Consider the following 20,401-nt stretch of genomic DNA (forward strand, 5'->3'; position numbering starts at 1 on the left):
TATATATATATATATATATATATATATATATATATATATATATATATATTTATATATATATACATATATATATATATACACACTTACAGTGAGTATATTGTATATATTACATATTTTTATGAAGGTGTCGGTTACTGCATTATATATATACTTGCAGTGTGTATATTGTACATATTACATATTGTTATGAAAGTGTATGTTAATACATTTTATGTATATCTGCAGTGTGTATATAAAACATATTATATATATATATATATATATATATATATATATATATATATATATATACACACTTGCAGTGTGTATATTGTACATATTACATATTGTTATGAAAGTGTATGTTAATACATTTTATATATATCTGCAGTGTGTATATAAAATATATTATGTATATATATATATATATATATATATATATATATATATATATATATATATATATATATATATATATATATATATATATATATATATACACACTTGCAGTGTGTATATTGTACATATTACATATTGTTATGAAAGTGTATGTTAATACATTTTATATATATCTGCAGTGTGTATATAAAATATATTATGTATATATATATATATATATATATATATATATATATATATATATATATATATATATATATATATATATATATATACACTTGCAGTGTGTATATTGTACATATTACATTTTGTTATGAAAGTGTCTATTATTACATTATATATATATATATATTTACAGTGTGTATATAAGACGTTGACGGGGGTTTTTTGGATGTTTTCTAGAGCGTTTTTTGAGGCGGAATAGAGCAACTCCCTTTAGCGCCATTGTTAGCTGACTTTTGCTAATGTTTATTTACGATTTACAATGCATACATGTTCTTGTCTTACATAAGAATTGTAATGAATAGGCAAATTTTAAGAAAAAAAGTGCAGTTTTTAGTTGGTCTTTTTTCTCCCCGAGCTGTGAGCAATACAGTGCATGATGTACGGCCGTGGAGATAAGATCATTACGTTATCGTGTTGAACTCAATTAAAAGGAACGCCAAACACAATAACAAGTCCGGGGTCGCTCTTGACTGTAGAAACTAGCTGAGTACTTCACGGAGGATTAATGGAAGCGTTTTACAGCGTGAGTCATGTAAAATGAACCTCGAGTGTCCGCCGCACTTTATCAGTTGACCGTCCCAATCAAAGAAGGTGAATTTAATGTACTAATATGAGCCTCGCGCGAGGTCCATCATGGGGGCGGGCGAGGGGGGGGGAGGTGTCATCTCAGACTGATGGAGACGTGACTCACAGGAAGATGTTTGCCATTCATCAGCTGGCCCTAAGGAGAGCCGATTGTGTTGCAATTATGTCTGCAGAAGGACGCAGCGAGGCAGACAATGGCGACACCAACTAGGTGATTCCAGCAAAAGTCGGCGCGATGGGGGCGGAGGAGGGGGAAGGAGTGGGCGACAATCAGAAACCAAAGACAACAAAGGCCTGTCTTGATTTTAAAAGGCGTCAAGATTTTGATTGGAATCACATAATCCGCTAATTGCTACATCTATTGTTTTTTTTTTTTTCTTTGACGCAACTCTAAATGGTGCATTTGTCAAATTCAACCCAAATGGACCTATGAGGATTTGAATCTGCTTCCACACACTTCCTGGCAGAGGTGGGACCAAGTCATTGTTTTGCAAGTCACAAGTAAGTCTCAAGTCTTTGCCCTCAAGTCCGAGTCAAGTCCCGAGTCAAGACAGGCAAGCCCCGAGTCAAGTCCAAAGTCAAGACTGGAAAGTCTCAAGTCAAGTCCTAAGTCCTGCATTTTGAGTTTCGAGTCCTTTCAAGTCCTTTTAACCACAGACTAATATATTAACACAGATTGTGTATGCTTTTCAAACGCTGTATTTATTTATTAAAACAAGTGCATTTTAAATTGCAGGAAAGAAAATTGTGCTGACATTGCACTTTATAATAGCACTATTAACCAGTCATTTTAAACATTAACTCATTCCTTCCATCACCCAACCATGCAAATTTTGCATTTCCTTTGGAAATCGAGGTCCCAGAGTCTGGAGGAAGACAGGAGAGGCACAGGATCCACGTTGCCTGAAGTCTAGTGTAAAGTTTCCACCATCAGTGATGGTTTGGGGTGCCATGTCATCTGCTGGTGTCGGTCCACTCTGTTTCCTGAGATCCAGGGTCAACGCAGCCGTCTACCAGCAAGTTTTAGAGCACTTCATGCTTCCTGCTGCTGACCTGCTCTATGGAGATGGAGATTTCAAGTTCCAACAGGACTTGGCGCCTGCACACAGCGCAAAATCTACCCGTGCCTGGTTTACGGACCATGGTATTTCTGTTCTAGATTGGCCCGCCAACTCCCCTGACCTTAGCCCCATAGAAAATCTGTGGGGTATTGTGAAAAGGAAGATGCAGAATGCCAGACCCAAAAACGCAGAAGAGTTGAAGGCCACTATCAGAGCAACCTGGGCTCTCATAACACCTGAGCAGTGCCAGAAACTCATCGACTCCATGCCATGCCGCATTAACGCAGTAATTGAGGCAAAAGGAGCTCCAACCAAGTATTGAGTATTGTACATGCTCATATTTTTCATTTTCATACTTTTCAGTTGGCCAACATTTCTAAAAATCCCTTTTTTGTATTAGCCTTAAGTAATATTCTAATTTTGTGACACACGGAATTTTGGATTTTCATTTGTTGCCACTTCAAATCATCAAAATTAAATGAAATAAACATTTGAATGCATCAGTCTGTGTGCAATGAATAAATATAATGTACAAGTTACACCTTTTGAATGCAATTACTGAAATAAATCAAGTTTTTCAAAATATTCTAATTTACTGGCTTTTACCTGTATATATATACATATATATATATCTGCGGTTTATAGTCCGGTGCGGCTAATATATGGTAAAAATATGTTTTTTAATTTAAAAAAGCAAAACATATCCAGTGCCATCTTTTTGTGTACTGCCTGCTGCTGTGTTAAACTAAAAGGTTTCCTGCAATCTGCCATGACGCACGCACATTACGATTGAAGAGTAAAACAAACAAAATAAACCCATCACTGATGATAAATGGAGAACAGAGGACTGAACAGGTGGTTCCAGGGTTTGTATGACAGCCAATGAACTGATTGAAACTGTCGGACATCCAGACAGGTGTGTTTTGTAATTTACTGGGAAGCTGATAAAAGCACCGTGACATGCCACTCCACATGCCAACGGCTTTGCATCAAAGTCCTGGATCTAATCAGCGGCAGCGCTGCACCAGAGCCTCTCCAAAGTCTAACACCATCTGGTCCCTGGTGCTCCTTGACTCCAAAGTGAGGCTGCATGACCACACCTTCAACAACTGTACAGATCTCTTGAAGAAAACACACTTGAAAACAAGGGTGTCAAACCCATTTTAGATGGGGGGCCACATGGAGAAAAATGTACTCCCAAGTAGGCCGGACTGGTAAAATCACTGCATTATAACTTAAAAATAAAGACAACCTCAGATTGTTATCTTTGTTTAAAAATAAAACAAGCACATTCTGAAAATGTACAAATCATACTGTTGTTGGGTTTTATTTACACTTATATGTTGCGGTTGATAATTTATTTGTCGTTATTTATATTTTCTGAATAAATTATTTGATAATGTACATCAGTCAACTCATTGTCACGGCGTGGGCTCGAACTCAAATTTCCATGGCAGCTGGGCATTCCAGCACCTCCGCTGGCAGCGCGCCGAGACACACCCCTGCTCGCGCTGGCCGCGTCACGCCCACATGCCGGCAAGGCTGTTGGTGATCAGCAATCTGCACACCTGGAGCTGATTATCAGACCTGCATTCATAAGCCTGCACAACCTCCCATCCTTCGCCGGAATATAACCTTCTGTTGATGTCCCTGTTTTCCTTCCGTTGCCCTGGATCTCGACTGCCTCCTTTGATCCTCGACCCCCGCTCTGGACATGGACTCTGACGCCTCTCTCTGCCCCACGGACCTCGCTTGGATCACGGACCCCTTTTGCCTAGCCCCTTTGGATTTGTCTGCTTCCTCATCCAACAATTCTGGTAATACTCAACAGCTAATTATTCATACACATAGTCTTCCACCATACACCCCTTTTGGATCTAGTTCACAAACACCATTCCTTTGTTGTTTAATTCAATTTTATTGTTCATTATTTATAATATTGTTTATATATACATATAATAAATACATAGAGCAATGTTGCCCCCTTGTGGTTCTGTGCTGTCACAACTCCCTCCCTCCAACCATAACACTATCAAGATAAACAAATATATCAAAATCAAATTACAGTATGTTATTTATGTAGTTTGATCATTTTCCTCGACTGATGTACTAACATGTGGTTTATTTTGTACATATGTTGAATCATCTACAAAGATACAATTGCTATTGCGACATCTAGTGGACACATTTAGAACAGCCGTTTCTTTCATTCAAAAAATTTCAGGTCAATTTTTATACTTAGCAAACTCGTCCCGTGGGCCAGATAAAACCTGTTCGCGGGTCTGATTCGGAACCCCGGGCCGTACGTTTGACACCCCTGCTTTAAAATAACTGCCAAGGAGGAGTCAAACATTGGCATAACAAAACTATAACAATGTTCAGTTTTGAAAATTACCAATGCTGTAAGACCTCGGTGTCAAAGTCAAGGCCCGCGAATGAATGATCTAGGGCCCCCGGGATGATATTTGATTAGTATTAGAACCAGCCCGCAGGCCACAGCCACCTGCTGCTGTTTTTGCACGCATCAATACTCCATTACCCACAATGCAACGGTAGCCCGCAAACTCACTGCAGCTTCATTATTCATCAGCATTCAGGGCAGATGTCAACTTTAAGCAACACCCCTCCCCAAATATGAATGAACGGAAGGTGAACGGTGAGACCAGGGGCTTTCAAGCCAGAGTACATGTGGACGGAGGTAAAAGTCAAACCTGTGTGGAGAAAGTGTGGCTCTAATGAAAGAATATCATCTAAGAAGGCACTATGAAGATAAGGTGCCTTAGTTTGACATCCGCAGGTGGATTGGATCACTTATTGTAGGAATGAGGCCCTAATTGGGACTTCGGAATGCAAAAGTGATAGCCCTATCCTTGAGAAGAGACTACATGTCTACCTCAATGCCAACATTTAAGTTATGACTTAAAACAGTTGTTGTTCAGACACTTACACACAAATATCTCATTTTATGGTCAGGGTGTGCTGTCTTGACTTAGCACACACCCAGAGACAGAAAGGAGGAATATAAAAACTGATGATTTGGCTTCTCCAAGTTAGGAGTGCCTCATTTTTTTTTTTTACTTGACCTCCTCCAGGAACTGCCGTCCTGTATAATGACGCTAGCTTGTAATAAAGCAACTTTTAGTTCATTGTAATTATAATATTTGAGTGATGATAAATGAATGTGTTGTGGCAGTTTGCGGATTTCACCAATGCGGCAGTTTGTGGAAATCGGAAAATCGGTTTCTTTTCCGAACATTTTTAATAAACTCCCAACGTTAGAATGCTAAACAGGGAGTGCTTAAAGTTTAACGGCTTTGTAAAAACACAGAGACAAAGTCTAAGTTCATTGTGTTCTTTGTGGTGTTTTTGAAAATGCACCAATTTTTTCCTCAGAGTTTTCAACTTACGTCAAGTGTTTTGGCAAGAGGATTATTTGTAGTATGTACGTTTTCAGAATGTACTCGTCCTATTTTTGGCCAAAGTGAGACAAAGAAAATAATGCAAAGTTATCTTTATTTTTAAGTTATTATGCCATGATTTTGCCAGCGTTCTCCTGATGAAAATGATGGAAAGTGCCACGCAACAAGTTGGAATTGCCACAAAACACATTTGAAAAAAAAATTCCACACTCTACTGCCATCTGGCGGCTAAAGTGCTATAGTACAACCGATTTGTCACGTTTCATGTGTCGGGTAAACCCATACTTGCCAACCATCCCGAATTTTCCGGGAGACTCCCAAAAAACTCCCGGGACAAATATTCTCCCGAAAATCTCCCGATTTTTAGCCGGAGCTAGAAGCCACGCCCCCTCCAGCTCCATGCGGACCTGAGTGAGGACAGCCTTTTTTCATGACGGGAGGACAACAGGGTGACAAGAACTAAATCATTCAGACTAGAGATACATTGTATTATTATGTTTATTTTACCTAAAAATAAATATATTTATTAATAAAAAAAATAAAAAATAAAAAAATACTTTTTTACTATATTTTGCTAAAAACATCAAAATGAATTGTATTTTTATTTGTATTTTTTCGTGACTCCTTATTACATCCAGCCATAGAATTATACATTAAAATAAACATATTTCAAATAATTGATTTTAAATTATCATAATAATTCATTTAAAATGACCATATTTAATTATTAAAATAATTGCTTGTTTATCAACAACTTTAGCATTTTATTCATTACATTTTGAAACTCTCAGAAGCCAAGTTATGTTATATTCCTTAATATTTATTTATGCAAGTTTGAAGTATCAATTATCTAAACACAGTTTTGTTTGCATATTTTCAGGATGTAGATATCTATATATACATACATATATATATATATATATATATATATATATATATATATATATATATATATATATATAGTATGTATGAAATACTTGACTTGGTGACTAGCTGTCAATATATTCCTCCCCTCTTAACCACGCCCCCAACCACGCCCCGCCCCACCCCCGACCACGCCCCCACACCCCACCTCCCGAAATCGGAGGTCTCAAGGTTGGCAAGCAGGGCCGGCCCGTGGCATAGGCCGTATAGGCAAATGCTAAGGGCGCCGTCCATTAGGGGGCGCCACGCCAGTGCCACAAATGTTGGAGAAAAAAAAAAAAAAAAAAAGTTGGTACTATGATTTCTAAATACAAAAAATAATCCCACGTTAATTAAAATGCAAAGTAAAGTCTATTTAACAGAAATATTATTTGTTACAACATTAGGCCCCCCCGCACGGTGCGCCCCCTCCCTTCCCGTATCATGACTCTTTTTGGACGTCACCACATCAAAAAATCAACACAAGATGTCAAAACGGCCAAAACTGTCAGGTGCCCAGGGAAGAAAAAAGAGAAAAGAAGAGGAGGAGAAACGAGAAAAGACAGAGGTAGCAGGTAGGTAACGTTAGCCTACATGAAATTATTTGTCTGTTACAGAATGTGATAGTAGCTGGCTTTTTAGCATTAAGCTAATGTTACATGATTCGGCAATTGCTAATCAATAAATAGCTAGTTCTGTTTTAACGTCGGGTTAATATTGTGGAGGGGGCTAAATTGTTATGGAAAATAATAATGTAACGTTAGGTAATTACAGTACTCCCACCTTACATTCCTCAGGGACATTTGTATTAGATCTTTTAAGCAGGTGTTTTTTGTTTACATTGTTATTGCCTTCTGGTTAGCTAATGTTTGCCCTGCAGGTAATAGTCACTTTTCCACCCCTTTATATATTAGGGTTAGTTGTTTGTAAAAAAAAAAGGTCAAAGACAAAGCTATTCAGTTTCTTGTGAGTATATACACTTCACTGCCGATGTGGGGGGGCGCCACCTAAAATCTTGCCTAGGGCGCCAGATTGGTTAGGGCCGGGCCTGTTGGCAAGTATGGGTAAACCCTAACGAATGGGGCCATATGAATCTCCTTCCTACTGTAGGTAAACGTACGTAACCTACTGTATGAACCACAATAATCTCTGAACCACATGGTCAGTTATTACCATGTTGCACAACACAGCAACAGAACTCATGTTGCAATGAGCGATGTGACGATCGATCGGCCATTCGATCGGTATCGATCGATTTTCGTGAAAAAGTACGTGATCGGCCATTGCTGATTAATGCATTTTAATGCCGATCAAAAAAGTTGAGTCTCTCTGGCTAAATCGTACAAACTAATAATAATCACCTCCATTACAGCAAATAAACTGCATTTCTTAATATCTTAAGTACTATTATCACTGGAAGACGAGGCTAAACATGTTACACACCCAGAGAAAGCCAGGAGCAGGCAGGCTAATAGCTAAACTAGATTAGTTTTAAAAAACAGTAAGAAATACGTTTGTATGTGAGTAGTGAAGTCTAAGAAGTGGAGAAGGTAAGCAGGTATTACCAGCAAACGAAGGTGGACTCACCCGTTTCAGACAGAAGCTTGATGGACTCCAGCACCCGCTCGGTGTAGACGCCAGGTTCGTAGTTCTCCATCTCCGCATTGATGATGTGCACCACGCGAGCCGCCCGGCCCCTGATGGCTCCGGCAGTTCGGTCAAGGGTGTCCACGTCGCCCTCTTGCAGCGCGATGACGCATTTGTTTACATCCTCCAGGATGTGGTTTTCTTGGGGAAAAAACAAAAACAAAAAGGATATTACAAACCCCGTTTCCATATGAGTTGGGAAAATGTGTTAGATGTAAATATAAACGGAATACAAATCCTTGTCAACCCATATTCAATTGAATGCACTACAAAGACAAGATATTTGATGTTTAAACTCATAAACTTTTTTTTTTTTTTTTGCAAATAATAATTAACTTAGAATTTCATGGCTGCAACACGTGCCAAAGTAGTTGGGAAAGGGCATGTTCACCACTGTGTTACATGGCCTTTCCTTTAAACAACACTCAGTAAATGTTTGGGAACTGAGGAGACACATTTTTTAAGCTTCTCAGGTGGAATTCTTTCCCATTCTTGCTTGATGTACAGCTTAAGTTGTTCAACAGTCCGGGGGTCTCCGTTGTGCTATTTTAGGCTTCATAATGCGCCACACATTTTCAATGGGAGACAGGTCTGGACTACAGGCAGGCCAGTCTAGTACCCGCACTCTTTTACTATGAAGCCACGTTGATGTAACACGTGGCTTGGCATTGTCTTGCTGAAATAAGCAGGGGCGTCCATGGTAACGTTGCTTGGATGGCAACATATGTTGCTCCAAAACCTGTATGTACCTTTCAGCCTTAATGGTGCCTTCACAGATGTGTAAGTTACCCATGTCTTGGGCACTAATACACCCCCATACCATCACAGATGCTGGCTTTTCCACTTTGCGCCTATAACAATCCGGATGGTTCTTTTCCTCTTTAGTCCGGAGGACACGACGTCCACAGTTTCCAAAAACAATTTGAAATGTGGACTCGTCAGACCACAGAACACTTTTCCACTTTGTATCAGTCCATCTTAGATGAGCTCAGGCCCAGCAAAGCCGACGGCGTTCCTGGGTGTTGTTGATAAACGGTTTTCGCCTTGCATAGGAGAATTTTAACTTGCACTTACAGATGTAGCGACCAACTGTAGTTAATGACAGTGGGTTTCTGAAGTGTTTCTGAGCCCATGTGGTGATATCCTTTCCACACTGATGTCGCTTGTTGATGCAGTACAGCCTGAGGGATGGAAGGTCACGGGCTTAGCTGCTTACGTGCAGTGATTTCTCCAGATTCTCTGAACCCTTTGATGATATTACGGACCGTAGATGGTGAAATCCCTAAATTCCTTGCAATAGCTGGTTGAGAAAGGTTTTTCTTAAACTGTTCAACAATTTGCTCACGCATTTGTTGACAAAGTGGTGACCCTCGCCCCATCCTTGTTTGTGAATGACTGAGCATTTCATGGAATCTACTTTTACACCCAATCATGGCACCCACCTGTTCCCAATTAGCCTGCACACCTGTGGGATGTTCCAAATAAGTGTTTGATGAGCATTCCTCAACGTTATCAGTATTTATTGCCATAAAAAAAAAATGTTTATGAGTTTGAATATCAAATATGTTGTCTTTGTAGCATATTCAACTGAATATGGGTTGAAAAATATTTGCAAATCATTGTATTCCGTTTATATTTACATCTAACACAATTTCCCAACTCATATGGAAACGGGGTTTGTAAGACAAAAGGAGTTAACTCTTATAGTGAGAAGGCAGCCCCCCCTTACAGACAGGGATGCACCTGCTGATAAGAAGAGGGACCTTCACAGAACAAAACCTCCCTTTTGAGGAGTGATAATAAGGCAACACGAACATCTCCAGAGTGGAACAGTACCAGTACCATGATCACACAGTACAATGTTGTACTAAAATATATCACAAATATAAACGTTTGTATATGCATTCTCCACATTCTCATACCTGAGACGGACAGGAAGTCATCCACCGACGTGATGTCGTCCACGGCCTCGGTCAAGATGCGCACTTGCTTCTCCCACTGGTCCTTGAAGACGTCCATGTTGTCCTGGGCCACTTTGCTCTGGGGCCGGGCAGCCAGAGTCAGGGCAGCGTTGATCACCTGTGAAGACCCAGGGTTGAGGTCTGCTCCTCATCGGCATTGTCAAAGTAGGTCTGGGGCCACTTGGGTTTTCTCCTCAGTAGGATTGACATGTGGGTGAAGAGGACTACTAGGATTGACATGTGGGTGAAGAGGACTACTAGGATTGACATGTGGGTGAAGAGGAATACTAGGGTTGATGTGGGTGAAGAGGACTACTAGGATTGACATGTGGGTGAAGAGGAATACTAGGATTGACATGTGGGTGAAGATGACTACTAGAATTGACATGTGGGTGAAGAGGACTACTAGGATTGACATGTGGGTGAAGGTGACTACTAGAATTGACATGTGGGTGAAGAGGAATACTAGAATTGACATGTGGGTGAAGAGGACTACGAGGATTGACATGTGGGTGAAGAGGAATACTAGGATTGACATGTGGGTGAAGATGACTACTTGGATTGACATGTGGGTGAAGAGGACTACTAGGATTGACATGTGGGTGAAGAGGACTACTAGGATTGACATGTGGGTGAAGAGGACTACTTGGATTGACATGTGGGTGAAGAGGTCTACTTGGATTGACATGTGGGTGAAGAAGACTAATAGGACTGACATGTGGGTGAAGAGGACTACTAGGATTGACATGTGGGTGAAGAAGACTACTACGATTGACATGTGGGTGAAGAGGACTACTAGGATTGACATGTGGGTGAAGAGGAATACTAGGATTGACATGTGGGTGAAGAGGAATACTAGGATTGACATGTGGGTGAAGAGGAATACTAGGATTGACATGTGGGTGAAGAGGACTACTAGGATTGACATGTGGGTGAAGATGACTACTTGGATTGACATGTGGGTGAAGAGGACTACTAGAATTGACATGTGGGTGAAGAGGACTACGAGGATAGACATGTGGGTGAAGAGGAATACTAGGATTGACATGTGGGTGAAGAGGACTACTAGGATTGACATGTGGGTGAAGAGGAATACTAGGATTGACATGTGGGTGAAGATGACTACTTGGATTGACATGTGGGTGAAGAAAACTACTAGACTTGACATGTGGGTGAAGAGGACTACTAGAATTGACATGTGGGTGAAGACGACTACGAGGATTGACATGTGGGTGAAGAGGACTACTAGAATTGACATGTGGGTGAAGACGACTACGAGGGTTGACATGTGGGTGAAGAGGAATACTAGGATTGACATGTAGGTGAAGAGGACTACTAGGATTGACATGTGGGTGAAGAGGACTACTAGGATTGACATGTGGGTGAAGAGGATTACTAGGATTGACATGTGGGTGAAGATGACTACTTGGATTGACATGTGAGTGAAGAAGACTACTAGGATTGACATGTGGGTGAAGATGACTACTAGGATTGACATTTGGGTGAAGATGACTACTAGGGTTGACATATGGGCAAAGAGGACTACGAGGAATTACATGTGGGTGAAGAGGACTACTCAAATTGACATGTGGGTGAAGAGGACTACGAAGACTCACATGTGGGTGAAGAGAACTACTAGGATTGACATGTGGGTGAAGAGGACTACTTGGATTGACATGTGGGTGAAGAGGATTACTAGGATTGACATGTGGGTGAAGAGGACTACTTGGATTGACATGTGGGTGAAGAGGACTACTATGATTGACATGTGGGTGAAGAGGACTACTAGGATTGATATGTGGGTGAAGAGGACTACTTGGATTGACATGTGGGTGAAGAGGATTACTAGCATTGACATGTGGGTGAAGAGGACTACTAGGATTGACATGTGGGTGAAGATGACTACTTGGATTGACATGTGGGTGAAGAGGACTACTAGGATTGACATGTGCGTGAAGAGGACTACTAAGATTGACATGTGGGTGAAGAGGACTACTAGAATTGACATGTGGGTGAAGATGACTACTTGGATTGACATGTGGGTGAAGAGGACTACTAGAATTCACATGTGGGTTTAAGAGGACTACTAAAGCAAACTTTGTGATGCGTTTGTGAAATTAATAAACAGCCATATGTTTAACTTGACCAAAATATGTAAATATGACATGTTATTATGAATGTTACTACATGACATATATACTTACATCATGTATATATTACATGTTATTATGAATGTTACTACATGACATATATACTTACATCATGTATATATTACATGTTATTATGAATGTTACTATATTACATATATACTTACATCATGTATACATTACATGTTATTATGAATGTTACTACATGACATATATACTTACATCATGTATATATTAAATGTTATTATGAATGTTACTACATGACATATATACTTACATCATGTATATATTAAATGTTATTATGAATGTTACTACATGACATATATACTTACATCATGTATATATTAAATGTTATTATGAATGTTACTACATGACATATATACTTACATCATGTATATATTACATGTTATTATGAATGTTACTACATGACATATATACTTACATCATGTATATATTCCATGTTATTATGAATGTAACTACATGACATATATACTTACATTATGCATATATTCCATGTTATTATGAATGTTATTACATGACATATATACTTACATCATGTATATATTACATGTTATTATGAATGTTACTACATGACATATATACTTACATCATGTATATATTACATGTTATTATGAATGTTACTATATTACATATATACTTACATCATGTATACATTACATGTTATTATGAATGTTACTACATGACATATATACTTACATCATGTATATATTACATGTTATTATGAATGTTACTATATTACATATATACTTACATCATGTATACATTACATGTTATTATGAATGTTACTACATGACCTATATACTTACATCATGTATATATTAAATGTTATTATGAATGTTACTACATGACATATATACTTACATTATGCATATATTCCATGTTATTATGAATGTTATTACATGACATATATACTTACATCATGTATATATTACATGTTATTATGAATGTTACTATATTACATATATACTTACATCATGTATATATTACATGTTATTATGAATGTTACTACATGACATATATACTTACATCATGTATATATTACATGTTATTATGAATGTTACTATATTACATATATACTTACATCATGTATACATTACATGTTATTATGAATGTTACTACATGACCTATATACTTACATCATGTATATATTAAATGTTATTATGAATGTTACTACATGACATATATACTTACATCATGTATATATTACATGTTATTATGAATGTTATTACATGACATATATACTTACATCATGTATATATTACATGTTATTATGAATGTTACTATATTACATATATACTTACATCATGTATATATTACATGTTATTATGAATGTTACTACATGACATATATACTTACATCATGTATATAGAACAGTTATGGAGGTATTTAAAGTTATTTATCGGGGGAACATAACTAACATTGGCTCCATTGTTGGCTGACATTTGCTAGAGTTTATTTATGAGTTAGAATGCCTGAAAACATTTAAAAAAAAAAGTGTTTCTGTCTAACAAAATGATTGTGAATGATAGTTAAAATAAAATAAAAAGTGGAGTTCTACTTAAAAGCAAATCTGTGGGCTTGAGACCACTCAGCCTGTTTAGCTGGCGGCCCACCAGCCTCTGACTCGGTTCTTTCAGTAGATCCTCCAACTCTCCCGCCATAGCTGGCTAGCATTAACTTTTATATTCAATTATTTTATTCACGCCTCTATTGTCAAGTGGGGGAAACATTTTCAGACATGACAGCACTTTGCATTGTCATTATGTACAACATAAGTCATGATGATAATAATACAGCAAGTTATGTAGTCACCAATGCCTGCTAACAATAAAGCATGTCATCTTTTTCACTATATAGTTACATTTTGACAGAAAATAATCCTGAATAATGTACTCTTTTTAGAATTGTGCTAACTTCTCCCTGTTAGCACTATAATGTTAGCACGCTAACATTTATGCTAGCATTTTAGCTATTTTTAAACATTTTAACCTACTAATCATGGATTTCGTTACTTGACGCAATCTTAAGAGTATGCTCGCTTTTTGTATGTTAGCAGGTTAATGTTAGCACGCCAACCCTTTATGCTAGCATTTTAGCTAATTTTATACATTTTAACCTAATAATTATTGATTTCGTTTTCACAATCTTAGAAGTGCGAAAACGAAATCAATGATTATTACCGTACATTAAAATTTACAAAATTAGCTAAAATGCTAACATAAATTGTTAGCGTGTTAACATTAGCATGCTATCATTAACATGCTAACGCAGAAACAGCTGGTATACTTCTAAGATTGCGATAACAAAATGAATGATTATTTTGGTAAAATGTATAAAATTAGCTAAAATGCTAACAGAAATTGTTAGCATGTTAACATTAACATTCTAACATTAACATGCTAACGCAGAAACAGCTGGCGTACTTATAAGATTGCGATAACAAAATCATTGATTATTACGGTAAAATGTACAAAATTAGCTAAAATGCCAACATAAGTTGTTAGCATGTTAACATTAACATGCTAACATTGACATGCTAATGCAGAAACAGCTGGCGTACTTCTAAGATTGCAATAACAAAATGAATGATTATTTTGGTAAAATGTATAAAATTAGCTAAAATGCTAACAGAAATTGTTAGCGTGTTAACATTAGCATGCTAACATTAACATGCTAACGCAGAAACAGCTGGCGTACTTCTAAGATTGCAATAACAAAATGAATGATCATTTTGGTAAAATGTATAAAATTAGCTAAAATGCTAACAGAAATTGTTAGCATGTTAACATTAGCATTCTAACATTAACATGCTAACGCAGAAACAGCTGGCGTACTTATAAGATTGCGATAACAAAATCAATGATTATTACGGCAAAAGGTACAAAATTAGCTAAAATGCCAACATAAGTTGTTAGCATGTTAACATTAACATGCTAACATTGACATGCTAACACAGAAACAGCTGGCGTACTTTTAAGATTGCGATAACAAAATCAATAATTATTAGATTAAAAGGTACAAAATTAGCTAAAATGCAAACATAAATTGTTAGCATGTCAACATTAGAATGCTAACATTAACATGCTAACACAGAAACAGCTGGCGTACTTCTAAGATTGCGATAACAAAATCAATGATTATCAGATTAAAATGTACAAAATTAGCTAAAATGCTAACATAAATTGTTAGCCTGTTAACATTAGCATGCTAACAATAACATGCTAACGCAGAAACAGCTGGCATACTTCTAAGATTGCGATAACAAGATCAATGATTATTAGGTTAAAATGTACAAAATTAGCTAAAATGCTATCAGAAATGGTTAGCATGTTAACATTAGCATGCTAACATTAACATGCTAACGCAGAAACAGCTGGCGAACTTCTAAGATTGCGATAACAAAAACAATGATTATTACGGTAAAATGTACAAAATTAGCTAAAATGCTAACAAAAATTGTTAGCATGTTAACATTAGCATGCTAACATTAACATGCTAACACAGAAACAGCTGGCGTACTTCTAAGATTGCGATAACAAAATCAATGATTATTAGATTAAAAATGTACAAAATTAGTTAAAATGCTATCAGAAATTGTTAGCATGTTAACATTAGCATGCTAACATTAACATGCTAACACAGAAAGAGCTGGCGTACTTCTAAGATTGCGATAACAAAATCAATGATTATTACGGTAAAATGTACAAAATTTGCTAAAATGCTAACATAAATTGTTAGCACGTTAACATTAGCATGCTAACATTAAAATGCTAACACATAAACAGCTGGTGTACTTTTAAGATTGCGATAACAAAATCAATGATTATTACATCTTGGATTCTTTTACTTTGTACTTCTCTGGAAGCATGCTAACTCTTCTAACTATACCAGCATTTAGCATTTCATGCTACATTTCAGTACAGCTCTTCATCTTTCAATCATTTTAACCTTCAAACTATTTTAACCTTCAAACCACTTCTACATTCACATACATTTTAACCTAATAATCATTGATTTTGTTATCGCAATCTTAGGAGTACGCCAGCTGTTTCTGTGTTAGCATGCTAATGTTCTGCTAAAATTTTATGCTAGCCTTTTAGCTAATGTTGTACATTTTAACATAATAATCATGGATTCTGTTTCTTGGTGCCATCTTAGAAGTATGCTGGCTTTTCCCCTGTTAGCATGCTAAATTGACTATGCTAAAAATGCATGCTAGTATTTTAGCTAATTATAAAACCTAATAACCATAGATGTTGTTGCTTGTTGCCATCTTAGAAGTATGCTAACTGTTCTCCTGTTAGTATGCTAACTTTCTATGCTAGCATTTGAGCTAACTGTGTATATTTGGAGCTAAAAATCTTGGATTACGTTACTTTGTACCTACTTGGAAGCATGCTAACTCTTCTAACTATACCAGCATTTAGCATTTCATACTACATTTCAGTAAACCTCTTCATCTTGTTAACATGTTAACCTTTAAACTATTTTAACTATTCTTTACATTCATTCTAAATTCCATTAACATTCAGCATTATAGCATTCACATGTAACGTATACAGAAATATACAATGGACATTATATTTTTGGAAGATTTATCTCATGTTTATGAACCTAAATGAAGGAAGAAATGTATCGAAATTAAGTAAATTAATTCAAAGGAGGGGAACATCAATTATTTTCCCCTGTTAGCATAATAATGTTATTGAGCTAATGTTTTATGCTAGCATTATATATATATATATATATATATATATATATATATATATATATATATATATATATATATATATATCTATATATATATATATATATATATATATATACTGCATATATATATATATATATATACTGCATATATATTTATATATATACATACATACATATATATATACTGCATATATATATATATATATGTATATATATATATACATACATACATATATATATATATACTGCATATATATATATATATATATATATATATATATATATATACATATATATATACTGTATATATATATATATATATATATATATATATATATATATATATATATATATATATATATATATATATATATATATATATATGTATATACCTATACATATATATAAATATATATATATACATATATTTTATATTATAACATATTCATATACATATATATATATATATATATTTTATATTACATATATATATATATATATATATATATATATATATATATATATATATATATATATATAAATATATATATATATATATATATATATATATATATATATATACTTTATATTACATATATATATAAATATATTTTATATTACATATATATGTATGTATAAATATATATATATATATGTATACATATACATATATATACATATACATATATATATATATATATTTTATATTATAACATATTTATATACATATACTATATATATATATATATATATATATATATATATATATATATATATGTGTATACATATATGTATATACATATATATATATATATATATATATATATATATATATATTATATTATAACGTATTTATATACATATATTATATATATATATATATATGTATATATATATATATATATATATATATATATATATATATATATATATATATATATATATACATATATATACATATATTTTTTAACCCAATGCCAGGTCAAAAAGTTTGGGGAACCCTGCCATAGACAGTAAGGAAGGGATCCATATGGTGTCGTTGCTGGGTGGATATTTTGTGAGAAGAAGGTGTGGGGGTTCATCAATTGCAATGCAGTCTGCAGAAAATGATGGAAAGTGCCACTCTACATAGCAACTGATTTTATTTAAGACATTAAACACTCTACTGCCATCTGGCGGCTAAAGTAAACAGTGCGCCCGCCGCAATTCGTCACGTTTCACGTGTCAGGTAAACCTTTCCCCCCGCTCAGACTTTGTTTTACAAGTTTATCGCTTGTCGTGCAAAGAGCGCGCTCCGCGTTAACGTCTCTAAATAGGCTTTATTCATGGCAAAGTGGGGTCCTGTGCAGAACGAGAAAAGGCGGGACTGTTAACCCTGGAAAGAGTGTATCGATTTTAACTTCCAGCGGTTCTTACATGGCGAGAAACAGCACTATAAAATCCTCCTCCGCGTTATTGATGGATCGCTCGCCCCGTTCTGTTCGCCTGGATCCTTTAAATCCCACCTCTCCTCCCATTTGCTGAGGGAAGGTGTCCCTTTAAAACACCAGTCCCAGACACAAGTGCACACACGGGGATGCTTTACGGCCAGAACGCTGAATAGAACCTACCTGTGGACAAAGGCTGTCAATTTGTGTGGCGGCCATTCGCACCAACTTGACACCTTCTTCATTGTTGGAGATGGAGCAGGCCAGGTTGGCCACCTGAGGAACACAAGAAGACAGAAATCAGGAACTTTCCACATGTTTCCTCCTTTTTAGTGGAGTAGACCTAAGTATTCATCAAGTACCACCATAAGGACAACATTAAAATACAGTAGTGTAGTAGACCTAAGTATTCATCAAGTACCACCATAATGACAACATTAAAATACAGTAGTGTAGTAGACCTAAGTATTCATCAAGTACCACCATAATAACAACAAAATACAGTAGTGTAGTAGACCTAAGTATTCATCAAGTACCACCATAATGACAACATTAAAATGCAGTAGTGTAGTAGACCTAAGTATTCATCAAGCACCACCATAATAACAACAAAATACAGTAGTGTAGTAGACCTAAGTATTCATCAAGTACCACCATAATGACAACATTAAAATACAGTAGTGTAGTAGACCTAAGTATTCATCAAGTACCACCATAATGACAACATTAAAATACAGTAGTGTAGTAGACCTAAGTATTTAAGTACCACCTTAATGACAACATTAAAATACAGTAGTGTAGCAGACCTAAGTATTCATCATGTACCACCATAATAACAACAAAATACAGTAGTGTAGTAGACCTAAGTATTCATCAAGTACCACCATAATGACAACATTAAAATACAGTAGTGTAGTAGACCTAAGTATTCACCAAGTACCAACTTAATGACAACATTAAAAGGCAGTAGTGTAGTAGACCTAAGTATTCACCAAGTACCAACTTAATGACAACATTAAAATACAGTAGTGTTGTAGACCTAAGTATTCATCAAGTACCACCATAATGACAACATTAAAATACAGTAGTGTAGTAGACCTAAGTATTCATCAAGTACCACCATAATGACTACATTAAAATACAGTCGTGTAGTAGACCTAAGTATTCATCAAGTACCACCATAATGACAACATTAAAATACAGTAGTGTAGTAGACCTAAGTATTCATCAAGTACCACCATGATGACATTAAATACAGTAGTGTAGTAGACCTAAGTATTCATCAAGTACCACCTTAATGACAACATTAACATACAGTAGTGTAGTAGACCTAAGTATTCATCAAGTACCACCATAATGACAACATTAAAATACAGTAGTGTAGTAAACCTAGGTATTCATCAAGTACCACCATAATGACTACAATAAAATACAGTAGTGTAGTAGACCTAAGTATTCATCAAGTACCACCTTAATGACAACATTAAAATACAGTAGTGTAGTAGACCTAAGTATTCATTAAGTATCACCTTAATGACAACATTAAAATACAGTAGTGTAGTAGACCTAAGTATTCATCAAGTACCACCATAATAACAACAAAATACAGTAGTGTAGTAGACCTAAGTATTCATCAAGTACCACCATAATGACAACATTAAAATACAGTAGTGTAGTAGACCTAAGTATTTATCAAGTACCACCTTAATGACAACATTAAAATACAGTAGTGTAGTAGACCTAAGTATTCATCAAGTACCACCATAATGACAACATTAAAATACAGTAGTGTAGTAGACCTAAGTATTCATCAAGTACCACCATAATAACAACAAAATACAGTAGTGTAGTAGACCTAAGTATTCATCAAGTACCACCATAATGACAACATTAAAATACAGTAGTGTAGTAGACCTA

General features: G+C 35.7%; 1 protein-coding gene across 3 annotated transcripts in view; it reads right to left on the minus strand.

Moving 5' to 3' along the window:
- Nucleotides 1-20,401, minus strand: part of ctnna2 (catenin (cadherin-associated protein), alpha 2) — a 974,853-nt gene that overhangs the window by 150,011 nt on the left and 804,441 nt on the right. For all 3 annotated transcript variants that reach the window (XM_061988021.2, XM_061988022.2, XM_061988024.2), the window contains 3 exons: nt 18,668-18,760; nt 10,141-10,297; nt 8,159-8,359 (listed from right to left, as the gene is read on the minus strand). In XM_061988021.2, the coding sequence (XP_061844005.1) occupies nt 8,159-8,359; nt 10,141-10,297; nt 18,668-18,760 (451 nt within the window). The remainder of the gene's footprint in view (nt 1-8,158; nt 8,360-10,140; nt 10,298-18,667; nt 18,761-20,401) is intronic.

This window comes from Nerophis lumbriciformis, linkage group LG27, assembly GCF_033978685.3.
Source record: "Nerophis lumbriciformis linkage group LG27, RoL_Nlum_v2.1, whole genome shotgun sequence".
NCBI lineage: Eukaryota > Metazoa > Chordata > Actinopteri > Syngnathiformes > Syngnathidae > Nerophis > Nerophis lumbriciformis.